We start from the raw sequence: 12,660 nt of genomic DNA, 5'->3' as shown, positions 1-12,660 counted from the left end.
GGGCATCCCAGGGCCTCCAGCCACTGCAAATGAACTCCAGATGCATGTGCCACCTTGTGCATCTGGTTATGTGGGTCCTGGGGAATTGAACCGGGGTCCTTTGGCTTTGCAGGCAAATACCTTAACCACTAACCTGTCTCTCCAGCTCTCTCTGGTTCTTTCTGTCAGTTAGTTCAGCCATAAGTAACAGAAATCACAACCCAAGTTTGTCTAAGGAATAATGACATCATCATACAGACAAACTGCAGGTGTTTTGTGATCATTCTTCCCTTTTGATGATTTTGGCTTTGCATTGCATCTCAGTCACCACTGTCCTTAAGGCATACTCTTTTATATTTGATTTTCTTAGTCCTTAAAATGAATAAAAACCTCATTGACATTGGGTTTGTGGAGACTGGCTCCTATTGATTTTGTATATTTCTGCTTAGCAAATGTAGTTTAAAAACATGTCAATCTGATTTCCAATCACACTGTCAGGTGGGTGGATAACATTAGCATCATATGCAATGGTCATGTCCCAGGCATCAATGACACCCACATTGAGATCTTTGAACATATCCTTCATGATAAGATTTTGAATATAACCATGGAAGTTTGCAAACTTCTCGGCATCTATGTATCTCTCCCTAACATTTTCTGTCTTAATGATGACTTTCGTGTCAGGGCTTCTTAGGAAGAGCCGTTCAATTGCCTTTCGGATGTTAATGGCTCTGCGAATGAAGAGTTCCATGGGGAAGGGTCTGAAGTGCTGGCCAAAGGTGATGACAATGGCTGTGTTTTTGTCACCTGGTAGCTGATCAATTTCTTGAGGGATATAGCCACCACAGATCACAGAGTAGAACTGGATAGTGTTAAAAGGATAGCTGTGTTTTTTCCATAGAATCTGAGTATGTCTTTCAGCATCCAGAAGCACATGTGTTTTATGAAATCCAGTTCCATGAAGATCAAAAAATTTCAATGCTGGTTAAAAAAAAAAAAAAAAAGGATTTTTAGCTAGAACATAATGACTATTGTTTTGAAAGCATCCCCTATCATTTACAGTTCTCACCTAGATCACTTTTAAATTTTATTTATTTATGAGTAAGTGGCGGGTGGGGGGAGAATGGGCATAATACCAGGGCCACTAGCCACTGGAAATGTATGTACCACTTTGTGCATCTGGCTTTACTTGGGTTCTGGGGAATTGAACCTAGGTCCTTAGGCTTCACAGGCAAACACTTTAACCACTAAGCCATCTCTCCAGCCCTTCTTATATAACCAAGATCATTTTTATCAGGATCATCCCACACTATAGTATAGATTACCAATTCATATATGTGAAATGTCAACTAAAATATAGAGCTTCATTGAGATTTTGAAGAAAGAACAATATTTCTTTCTTTTAAAATTATTTTATTTATTTGTAAGCAGAGAGAGATAGAAGGGGGACACAGAGAATGGGCCCACCATGGCCTCCAGCCACTGCAAATGAACTCCAGATGCATGTGCCACTTTGTGCACCTGGCTTTAAATGGGTTCTGGGGAATTGAACCCAGGTCATTAGGCTTTGCCATCTCTGGCCCATTAACAATATTTCTTAAGAAAGGAGGATTAGAATATATCAAAATAAAAGACTCAAATCCAGAATGCTAAATGAGGTGAAAAGACATAGCACAAGCGAGAGAACATAGATCACATTGAAAACACTTTGAGGTCAGTTTGGATTTCTGGAAGAATATAAATTAAGCACATACTTTTGACAACTTTAGGCAGATAGTCGATCCACTGGCGTAGTGTCGAGTCTCCTAGGAGGTAGATGAGTTTTCCTTTCAGGCAGTCATTGATCTGACTTGAATTTAACCTCACCTGGCTGCAAGATGATGTTATCCACCTTCCTTGTAAGGTGTAACCACCAGGGACAGGAATCTCCATTCCAATTTGGCATTTCTCTTTTGTGTTTTCACTCCCTTGGAACAGATGTTTGTGGTAAATTGTTTTAATGGCATAAGTTAAACATCCAGCCTTTTTCCTTAGTTCTTCTCTTTTTCTCTTTTCCTCCAAGATTTCTATTTCTTCTGTCCTTTCTTAATAATTCTATTTTTTTATTTTTATTTATTTATTAGAGAGAGGGAAAGAAGGAGAGAGAGAGAGACAGAGAGAGAGAGCGCACATGCGAATGGGCACACTAGGGCTTCTAGCCACTGCACATGAACTTCTGATGTATGCACCACCTGGTGCATCTGGCTTACATGGGTCCTGGGGAATTGAACCGGGGTCCTTTGGCTTTGTAGGCACTGCTAAGCCATCCCTCCAGCCCTAGTACTTTTATTTTTTATCAACAGCTTTATTTTAGGCACCCTTACTCAACCTTTTGAGAGATATTTTTAGCCATCTTGACTCCTCCCAGTTCATATTTCTCTCATATCTGATCATTAGTAAGTATTGCTCTTTTTTGCCATCCTGGTTGGCTCTGTGATCACTTAAGTCTTTTCTCTGATCTGATGAATGTTAGTGGTCTGCCAGCTGGTGTCCTGGAGTAAAGTTAGTGGTCTGTCAGCTGGTGTCCTGGAGTGATATTAGAGGTCTTCCAGCTGGTATCCTGGAGTGAAGTTAGTGGTCTGCCAGCTGGTGTCGTGGAGTGAAGTTAGTGGTCTGCCAGCTGATGTCCTGAAGTGAAGTTAGTGGTCTGTCAGCTGGTGTCCTGAAGTGAAGTTAGTGGTCTGCTAGCTGGTGTCGTGGAGTAATGTTAGTGGTCTTCCAGCTGGTGTGCTGGAGTAATGTTAATGGTCTGCTAGCTGGTGTCCTGGAGGGAAGTTAGTGGTCTGCCAGCTGGTGTCCTGGAGTGAAGGTAGTGGTCTGCTAGCTGTTGTCCTTGTGATATAATCACTTACCTTTGTTTCCACAATGAAGGAACAATCTTATTTTTTAAAAAACATATACTTTAAAACTTCAGGCTTTATTGTATATATGTAAGTACAATCATTGTGATGGAGAGGTAATATGGAGAATGGAATTTCAAAGGGGAAAGTGTGTGGGAGGGAAGGGACTGAATTAACATGGGATTTTTTTTATAATCATGGAAAATTCTAATAAAAATTAAAAAAAAAAAAAACTTCAGGCTTAGCTAGGCATGGTAGTGCATGACTTAAATCCCAGCACTCAAGAGACAGACGTAGGAGGATTACTGTGAGTTCAAGGTCACCCTGAGACTACATTGTGAATTCTAGGTTAGCCTGGGTCAGAGTGAGACCCTACTTTGACAAGAAGAAGAAGAAGGAGAAGAAAGAAGAAAAGAACCTCAGGCTGAAATGCCCAGCTTTACAATAGCTTAGTAGAACTTTGCTGAAGGGGATTTGTAGCTTCCAGTGGATACTGACAACTTGAGCTGTTCCATCAAGTTCCACTAACATTTCAGGCTCTATCATGGGCTGTCTTCCAGGCAGGGTACCAAATGTTTTGTCGTGGCCCAACACAGGCCGTCAGATTTCTCCTGTCAGTTACCTTGCCATTATCCTTAGCTATAACACAACCACTAGTCAATGCCTTGTAGTTTAGTTTTATAAAATTTATTTATTTATTTTGGTTTTTCAAGGTAGGGACTCACTGTAGCCCAGGTTGACCTGGACTTCACTATGTATTCTTAGGGTGGCCTTGAACTCATGGTGATCCTCCTACCTCTGCCTCTCAGGTGCTGGGATTAAAGGCATGTGCCACCACACCCAGCTTTTTTGAAAATTTATTTTTGTTAATATTTTTATTTATTTATTTGAAAGACAGAGAGAGGATATATATATATATATACACACACACATATATATATATATATATATATATATATATATATATATATATATAGAGAGAGAGAGAGAGAGAGAGAGAGAGAGAGAGAGAGAGAGAGAGAGAGAATAGGTGTGTTAGGGCCTCTAGCCACTACAAATGAACTCCAGGTGCATGTGCCACTTAGTACATCTGGCTTTACATGGGTCTTGGAGAATTGAACATAGGTCACTTGGCAAGCACCTAACTGCTAAGCCATCTCTCCAGCTCAGTTTTTTTTTTTTAATTGCTTTGCTTTTCAGATGTTAGTACACATCTACCTCTCTCTTTAAAAATTTTCTCCATACTTTATTTATGAGAGGCAGGGGGTGCACCAGGACCTCTACCATTGCAAATGAATTCAGGATGCATGAACCACCATGTGCATTGGGTTTACATGGCCTCTGGGGAGTTGAACCTGGGTCCATAGGCTTTGCAGGCAAGTGCCTTAACTGCTAAGCCATCTCTCCAGCCCCATAGCTCTTCTTTTTTTGTTTGTTTTTCTAGGTAGGGTCTTACTCTGGCCCAGACTGACCTGGAATTCACTATGTAGTCTCAGGCTGGCCTCAAACTCATGGCAATTCTCCTACTCCTGCCTCCCAAGTGCTGGGATTAAAGGTGTGCACCACCATACCTGGTTCTTCTTTTTTAAAAGTATTTTTATTTATTTATTTGCAAGCAGAAAGAGAGAAGAGATAAAGAGAGAGAGAGAGAGAGAGAGAGAGAGAGAAAGAGAGAGAGAGAGAAAGAAAGAATGGACATGCCACGTTCTGTAGCCACTGCAAACAAACACCAGAGTGCCATTTTGTGCATCTGGCTTTATGTGGGTACTGGGGAATTGAACCATGGTTGTTAGTCTTTGCAGACAAGTGCCTTAACAGCTGAGCTATCCTTCTAGTCCTAAGTTTAGTGTATTTTTTTTTGTTTGTTTTGTTTTTTGTTTTTCGAGGTAGGGTCTCACTCTAGCTGACCTGACTGACCTGGAATTCACTATGGAGTCTCAGGGTGGCCTCGAACTCACAGCAATCCTCCTACCTCTGCCTCCCAAGTGCTGGGATTAAAGGCATGCGCCACCACGCCCGGCTAAGTTTAGTGTTTTTTAATATTAGAGATAGACCCCAGGACCTCATGAGTGCTAGTCAAGAACTCCACCACCAAGTTACATGCCCAGCTCTTATGTTGGGTTTAATTCTCTCTCTATGTCTATATTGGTACTACTTCCCTTATTAGATAGGAATGCTGTAAGAAAGGCCAGCACCATGACTTTAAAATAGAAGTAGTTTCTTCCTCACATAGCAGTCCCGGGCCAGGATGATGCGTGGTGTCAGGAATGCTAGTTCCTGCTGTCCTATTGTTCCGCTCTTTTTAACGTGGGCCTTCAGTCCTCTAGCCTAACAGGGCTTCCTTTTTCAGTTTCACATTGTATCTGCCACTGAGCTAGTAGGACAAAGAAAAATAGAAGAAGGAGGCAAATTGTTTTGCTTTTAAATACAGGACCTAGATGTTTCCATGTCCCTTCATTGCATACTCTTGGTTCAGTTAAATTTAGTCATGGCCATTAGCTGCCATAGGAAAGGTGGCCCTGGCTCTAGCTAGAATAACAGGTTCTCCTACTAGAGAGGAAGGGATGGCTATCAGGGAATTGTCAACATTCTCTCTTACCTTCCTTCCTTAGTTCTTCACGGGTCTTATAGTCTCTGGTTGAGAGCATCTTCCCAGTAGTTTATCATTGATAGCTACACAGTATGGTCAGCCTCTGAACCCATGGACTGAAACCACCACATATAAAAATATACTGGTCCAGGACTGGAGGAATGGTTTTGCGGTTAAGGCCCTTGCCTGTGAAGAGTAAGGACCCAGGTTCAATTCTCCAGGTTTCACATAAGCCAGGTGCACATGTTGGCACGTGCTTCTGGAGTTCATCTGCAGTGGCTAGAGGCCCTGGCATACCCATTCTCGCACACACTCTCTGTCTGTTTCTAATAAATAAATATTTAAAAAATATATATATATACTGGTCGGGCTGGAGGGATGGCTTAGCAGTTAAGGCATTTGCCTGCAAAGCCAAAGGACCCTGGCTCAATTCCCCAGGGCCCACGTAAGCCAGATGCACAAGGAGGCGCATGCGTCTGGAGTTCGTTTGCAGTGGCTGGAGGCCCTGGCGTGCCCATTCTCTCTCTTTCTCTCCCCCCACCCACTCTTTCTCTATCAAATGAATGAATAAATAAAATATTAAAAATATACTGGTAAAAATCATTTGCATTATGCCAGGTGTGATAGTGCACGCCTTTAACCCCAGCACTTGAGAGGCAGAGGCAGGAGGACTGCTGTGCGTTCTAGGTCAGTCTGTGACTGTGCAGTGAATTCCATGACAGCAGACTAGAGTGAAACCCTACCCTGAAAAACCAAAACCAACCCCCCAAAAACCCCCCCAAATCCCAACCAAACAAACAAAAAGCCTGCATTAAACATACATATACATTTTTCTTACCATTATTCCCTAAGCAATATCGTATAACAATGATTTACACATCATTGACCTTATACCTGGTAGTATCATCCACCTAAAGATGATTTAAAGTTTGAAATCTATTGCTCATTGCCAGTATTTACAATTGTTACTATATAGGTCATACTCATTTTATTCAGTTGTGAACTCACTTTTTTTTCTGTATATATTATATTACAGTTATACTTAGATGAATTTTTTTAAGTTTATTTATTTAGGAGAAAGAGAGAGTGGGTATGCCAGGGTCTCTAGCTACTGCAAATGAACTCCAGATGCATGCACCACCATGTGCATCTGGCTTATGTGAGTTCTGAGGAACTGAACCTGGGTCCTTAGGCTTTGCAGGCAAGCACTGTAACCACTAAGCCATCTCTCCAGCCCTGAACTCACTTTTAAAAAGTACAAACAACCTCAGACCACTTTCTTACTCATTTGGTCTCTGCAGCTTTTTCTTTCTTCCTGAGGTAAGCACAACAGACTGCCTTTTTATTTCAATGTGAGAAAGAGTGTGTGAAAGAGAGAGGGAGTGAGAGAATTGGCACACCAGGTCTCCAGCCACTGCAATCGAACTTCAGACACGCACGCCCCCTTATGAGTATGTGTAAACCTATGCACTTGCATCACTGTGTGTCTTGCTGATGTGGGACTTGGCAAGTTGGACATGAGTCCTTAGACTTTGCAGGCAAGTGCCTTAACTGCTAAGCCATCTCTGCAGCCCTTGGTACACTTTATTTATTTATTTATTTATTTTTTTGGGGGGGTTTCGAGGTAGGGTCTCACTCTAGCCCAGGCTGACCTGGAATTCACTATGGAGTCTCAGGTGGCCTTGAACTCATGGCAATCCTCCAACTTCTGCCTTCCAAGTTATACTTTTAAAAGCGCAGAGGGGCTGGAGAGATGGCTTAGTGGATAAGGCACTTGCCTGTGAAGCCTAAGTACTCATGTTCGACTATCCAGAAACCACGTAAGCCACACGCACAAAGGTAAGGCAAGCACAAAGTTGCACATGCCCACTAGGTGGCTCAGGTTGATTGCAGTGGCTGAGGCCCTGGTGCACCAATTCTCTATCTCTCCTCTTTATTTGTATCTCTCTGTCTCTCTTGCTTTCTCTAAAAAATAAAAAAAAAGTTAAAAGTATACTAAGTAAACTGAAATCTTGAATAACTCTTAAGAACTGCAATGATTTTTCCCCCTTTTCTAACCTCATCATTGGCTGCAGTTTACCCTATGCTCATCCTATTGGCCAAGCAATAGACAATATTCATGATAATTTTGTTCATTACTAGAATTATCAGATAGAAAATTTATCAGGTTAAAAAAGTATAGGAAAAAAACACTGAATCTTAATTACTTGAGCAAGGAAGGAATACTTTTTTCTCTTGACGTATTTTCCTTTTTTATTTTTATATTTTCAAGGTAGGGTCTCACTGTAGCCCAGGCCGACATGGAATTCAGTATGTAGTCTCAGGGTGGCCTTGAATTTATGGTGATCCTCCTCCCTCTGTCTACTGAGTGTTGGGATTAAACACATGAACCACCACATCCGGCTATATTTTCCTTTTATATCAGTGTAAATATACAGAGGAAATCAGCAATGTATCAGAGCCAAATTTAATTGATTCTGTATTTTGTTATTTATTTAAACTTGGTTACTGCACTCATGATCTTCATGTGATTTCTGCTTTACCTCACTCTGACTGTAGAGATCCTCAGGGCTAGTCAAATATTGTCTTATTATGAGTGCTTGTGCACTGTGCCCTTTTTACAGAGCTGCTAGATTAAATTGTTTTAGATCACGGACTTGATGATCATTTATTTTTCTCCATTTTCCATACTTAATAAACATCTGTTGAGTAAATAAATGAATACTGGCAGTAAGTCATAATGAGTTGTAAGTTTGCCATTTTTACTAACTTTTACTAATAAATGAAGATGGCCTTTAACAAAGCTATTTTAGAGCTCAAGTAGTATCAGTAGTCTTTCTTAGGTAAAAGTGTCTGGTGGTTGCCATTAGAATGCTTAATAAGATAGAAATAATGTAAACTTGTCAAGTGCAACAAGTAAAAGTTGTAGGCTATGCTCGCTGAATTAGGAAACTAAATCCACAATGTTGATATGTGTGTAGCCATCGAAGGCGCACACAGTCTCTCGGGCACTAGGATGTACATCCGTAGGTTACGGTAGGAAAGGCAAGTCTTATGACTTTGTTCTTTTGGTAAAATCTGTCATAAAAGAGTATGAGATAATTTCCTGGAATTGATTTCTCTCTTTACTATCCTCCACATCTGGCATCACAGGTACTTACTTACGCTACAGAAAACTACAATTAGGACAAGTCAACACTGAAAGCCCTACCCCTTCTGGAGGCACAAGCCAGGGAGCATGCACGTCATGACAGAGTAGACTTACGCTTGCATCCAGAGACACTGATGTGCTTAGCGTCTTTCATCAACTCAGCTCCAACGTTGGACCTTCAAAAAATATGACAACAAATGAGCTTGTCATCTCTCCACACAACACAGGCGACACAAATTTCCTGCTTGTAAGTGAAGGGTATCTTTTATCTAGCTATAACTGGCAACTGTTATTTTTATTGAGTTTTTAGGTATATCAGAGATTATAAATTAGGATTGTGGAGGACTTTCTACCCTGTTGGGAATATCCGAGGGCATCTTCATCCTGCTACAGAGTTAGTGCTAACTGTTACACCATGGAGCCCTTTGTATTCTACTACATGCAATGAGTACATCCTAGTTTGGCATTTCAAATATCTGTCAAATCTTCAAGTTCTCTGTTTTCCCATTGCATTTTGTATCATGTTTTTCTTTAATTACCACGATTGCTTTCTACTGGGCATTCCTATCTCTATGCTTTCCCATCTAAATTATTCAATACAATGGCCGCTGGGTCCTTTCCCATTGCAAACGCAAGCAAGTAATCATCTTAACTCAGCTATTGTCTGCTATTGCTCACCAGAGGCACCTAGGTTTCTAATCATGGCACATAGATGTCTTACCACAGGGCCTTACTTTTCTTTTTTTGTCATGTTTCCTGCTACGATCACCTTCAGTGATTCCCATAAGAACGGCTTAATGAGAGTGTAAGCTTCGTGAAAGAAAGCAGTCCACTTGTTGGGCCACTGTGTATCCTTAATACCTTTCACAATGGTTGGCAGGAAGTGGTGTTCAAGCTATTGCCTGAGTAAATGCATGTTGTACTTTCCTCCAAACCACCACACACTACAGGACGCCTGCTTCAACGCTCTTGTCCCTCCCCCTCATCTTGATTCACTCCGTCTGAAGGCTGGGTATATGTGCAAGTGAAGGCAGGCAGGAAGAAGTCAAGGGGGTGGGGCACAGGCACTAGGCACAATAGTTACAAGCAGGGTGCCATTCTCTGCCACGGTTTCCTCTTCAGGTCCAGTCCCATCAACAGAAAAGATAGCGTGTTTTCATCATGCTGTGATGTGGGCATTAACGACCATCAGTATGTAGGAAGTGATGTGATGATTTTGAACCAGTGGAGATGAAGGAGAAGAAACAGAAGCCCAGCTGTGTTTTTCTTACTCAGAGGTGAGCCAGAGACCAGACACCAGATACCAGGGACCCAAACTTGGATAGCTAGGTACCATTGCATGCTATTTTACCGTATCTGGTGTTGTTTCTTTTTTTTTTTTTTTTTTTTTTTCAAGGTAGGATCTCACCCTAGCCCAGGTTTACCAGGAACTCACTCTGTTCTTACTCTGAACTTATGGCCACCTTCCTAGCATAGCCTCCCTAATGTTGGGCATGCACCACCATGACTTCCACTAAGCACATGCTTTTGAAATTCTAAACTTGACTTTGGAAACTGCTAAGAAAGGGAATACTTGCTAAGACTTTAGCATTCTACTTTATTGTTAGGTTTAAGCAAAATATCTCTCCATGTTGGAAAGAGAGAGAGAGAGAGGGAGAAGGGGGTGCGTGCTTGCACAGATGATGGCAGGATGGAAATGGAAAAGGACCCCAACTGATGGTGGGTCTCAAGGGCTTGGCTCTCAGATCTTGACTGTCACCTTTGGCATATCCTCAGTGAGGTCCACAAAGAGACCCTGATGATTGATTCTGAGCAATGAGGTGTTTTCCAGCTCCATGGAGAAGAGGTAGTGAACATCTGTGTGTAAGAGGTGGCAGTTGTAAGTATGGCTGCAGATAGGAGTGAGGGGGCAACATGCTGACCCTAGGTTTTAGTAAGCGCATTTAACCAGGGACTCCCAGGAGTTGCTAGATTACACCTTGGGGATGATGAAGGACTCCTTCATCCAGGGCACTGTATGCCATGTCGGATCATGAGATGCACTGGAGATGACTGGCAGGAGCTGGTTTTTTAGACAAGACTGGGCACATTCAGAGTGGTGTGGCCATAGATGCGTTGGCATTTTAGAAAGATTGCTTAGGCTGCTGTGTGGAGAGTGAGTTCGAGGAGAGTATGGCTGGCAGGACACAGCCCTGTTGTGTAGTGCCACAGCCATCCAGGTGACAGGAGTGATCTAACTGTGCGCTGCTTACAGCACAAGGCCCGCAGAGAAGCAGGTGAGCAAAAGATATTCAAGAGGCACCATCTAGAGACTCCGATAAGGGAGGTAAAGGGTAATGATGCTCGCCAAATGCTTACCAAGGAATCTTTTCCTGTGGCGGCAGAACATCTATGTTCTCTAGCAGAATAGGTTTACACTGAAGATGCTTTATAAAATCTAGATCTATAATAAATGCATGGTAGATGCACATACATCTAAATTATAGTGTTCTGGGCTGAAGAGATTGCTCAGTGCTTAAGGCACTTGCTTGCAAAAGCATGATGGCCTAGGTTCGATTCCCTAGTGACCACATACAGCCAGATACACAAAGTGGCATGTGTGTCTGGAGTTCAATTGCAGCAGCAAGATGCCCTTCTCTCTCCTTGCAAATAAATAAATAAACTTAAAAAAAAATTATTTTCAAGGTATGGTCTCACTGTAGCTCAGGCTGACCTGGAATTCACTATGTAGTCTCAGGGTGGCTTCAAACTCATGGCCATCCTCCTACCTCTGCCTCCCGAGTGCCGGGATTAAATGCACGTACCTCCACTCCTGGCCCATAAATAAACATTAAAAAAAATTACAGGGTTCCACGTTAGCAGCCACTTTTTGTGAACACAGCGGTGAACAGGCAAGCTATGTGAGCAGGGACTCAATGAAGGCACTACATGCATGACCAAAATATTGAGTAGAGGAGGCGTCTGAGGGGGAGAGTCATGCTCAGTATTGGGATAGGTAACGTAGCTCTGCCTGGGGGTGCTTTTAAAAACATACTCACTTCTGGAAAAGCCTTTTTTCTTTGTCAGTAAGGTAAGAAACTTCTCGATTCCTGGAAGACACATAAGTCAGGGCCTCACAGGGCATGTGTTGAGGCTTTATGCAGTAGAAGACATCTTTACTCCCACCGTACAGGTATTTGCATAGTTCAGTGCTTGAGTTTAGGGTCAGGCCACATTCAGCCAAGACGTGGAAGGTGCCATTAACAAATTTACCTCTGAAAGCAATTCTATCATAACCTTGGTTCCTTGCCCTCCAGAGAGCCGACACCCCCTCGCTGGGGTGGATGAGCAGGACAGACAGGAAGACGCTGCCCTCCCAGAACAGCGTGAAGCTGACAAGGTAGGTGCCATTGTTGAAGTCTGTCACTTTTCCTGAAGCGCCTGCTTTCAGGGCTGGGGAGGACATCCTGGCCCTCAGGAAGTCCCCGCCGTACTTCTTCCTGCGTCCCAGGTGGTCCCTGGCCTCCAGCAGGACGTCCAGCTGGTCCCCCACGCAGTACGTGCGCCGAGGGTTGAGGACGGTGGCGGTGCTGTGGGCGGCGCTGGTGGTGGTTTTGAAGTGGGTGAAGGGTCTGGGCGGGATCAGTTGATCCAGTTTCTCCAGGATCTCCCCCACTCTCAGCTCTGTCTCTGTTGGTGAAGCTGATGGGTTCAGAGGTACTTCGGAGCTTGAGAACTTCCTAAACATCTGCCATTGTCTCAGGGTGATGGGGCTTCTCACCTGAAACAAGAACTGCAGCATTGAGGGGAAGGGGCATATTTACTACAGGCATAAAAGGGAGCTTGCTCTTCAATACAAGTTGTTGTGACTCACTTTATATCATCAATGGGATGAAATGACATGCTAGAAATCAATTCTAACTAGCTTTCAGTTATGGAATTACAGAAATTGATTTCCACATGGTGGGACTTCTGCTATTGTCAACAAATGGTTTCTTTGGGAGAATCATTAGCTTAAAGATTAACTAGATATAACAAATATCTATTTCATTACTGACTCTAAAATATTTATTTCTCCTTGC

General features: G+C 42.6%; 1 protein-coding gene across 2 annotated transcripts; it reads right to left on the bottom strand.

The window, feature by feature from the left end:
- Positions 1-424: 424 nt before the first annotated feature.
- On the bottom strand, positions 425-12,307 carry LOC101594985 (NXPE family member 1). 2 transcript variants are annotated; one of them, XM_004666453.2, is made up of 4 exons: positions 11,638-12,307; positions 8,710-8,775; positions 1,734-1,942; positions 425-960 (listed from the first exon to the last, which is right to left on the bottom strand). In XM_004666453.2, the coding sequence occupies exons 1-4, from the start codon at positions 12,042-12,044 to the stop codon at positions 425-427; spliced, it is 1,218 nt and encodes a 405-aa protein (XP_004666510.2). In that variant the 5' UTR covers positions 12,045-12,307. The 2 variants fall into 2 exon arrangements, with proteins under 2 accessions (XP_004666510.2, XP_012806115.2); XM_012950661.2 differs by having other exon boundaries at positions 8,716-8,775.
- Between the last annotated feature and the right edge of the window lie 353 nt (positions 12,308-12,660).

This window comes from Jaculus jaculus, chromosome 3 (genome assembly GCF_020740685.1).
Source record: "Jaculus jaculus isolate mJacJac1 chromosome 3, mJacJac1.mat.Y.cur, whole genome shotgun sequence".
NCBI lineage: Eukaryota > Metazoa > Chordata > Mammalia > Rodentia > Dipodidae > Jaculus > Jaculus jaculus.
Note: the sequence above shows the minus strand (reverse complement) of the source record. Positions and strands in the feature narration are given on the sequence as shown.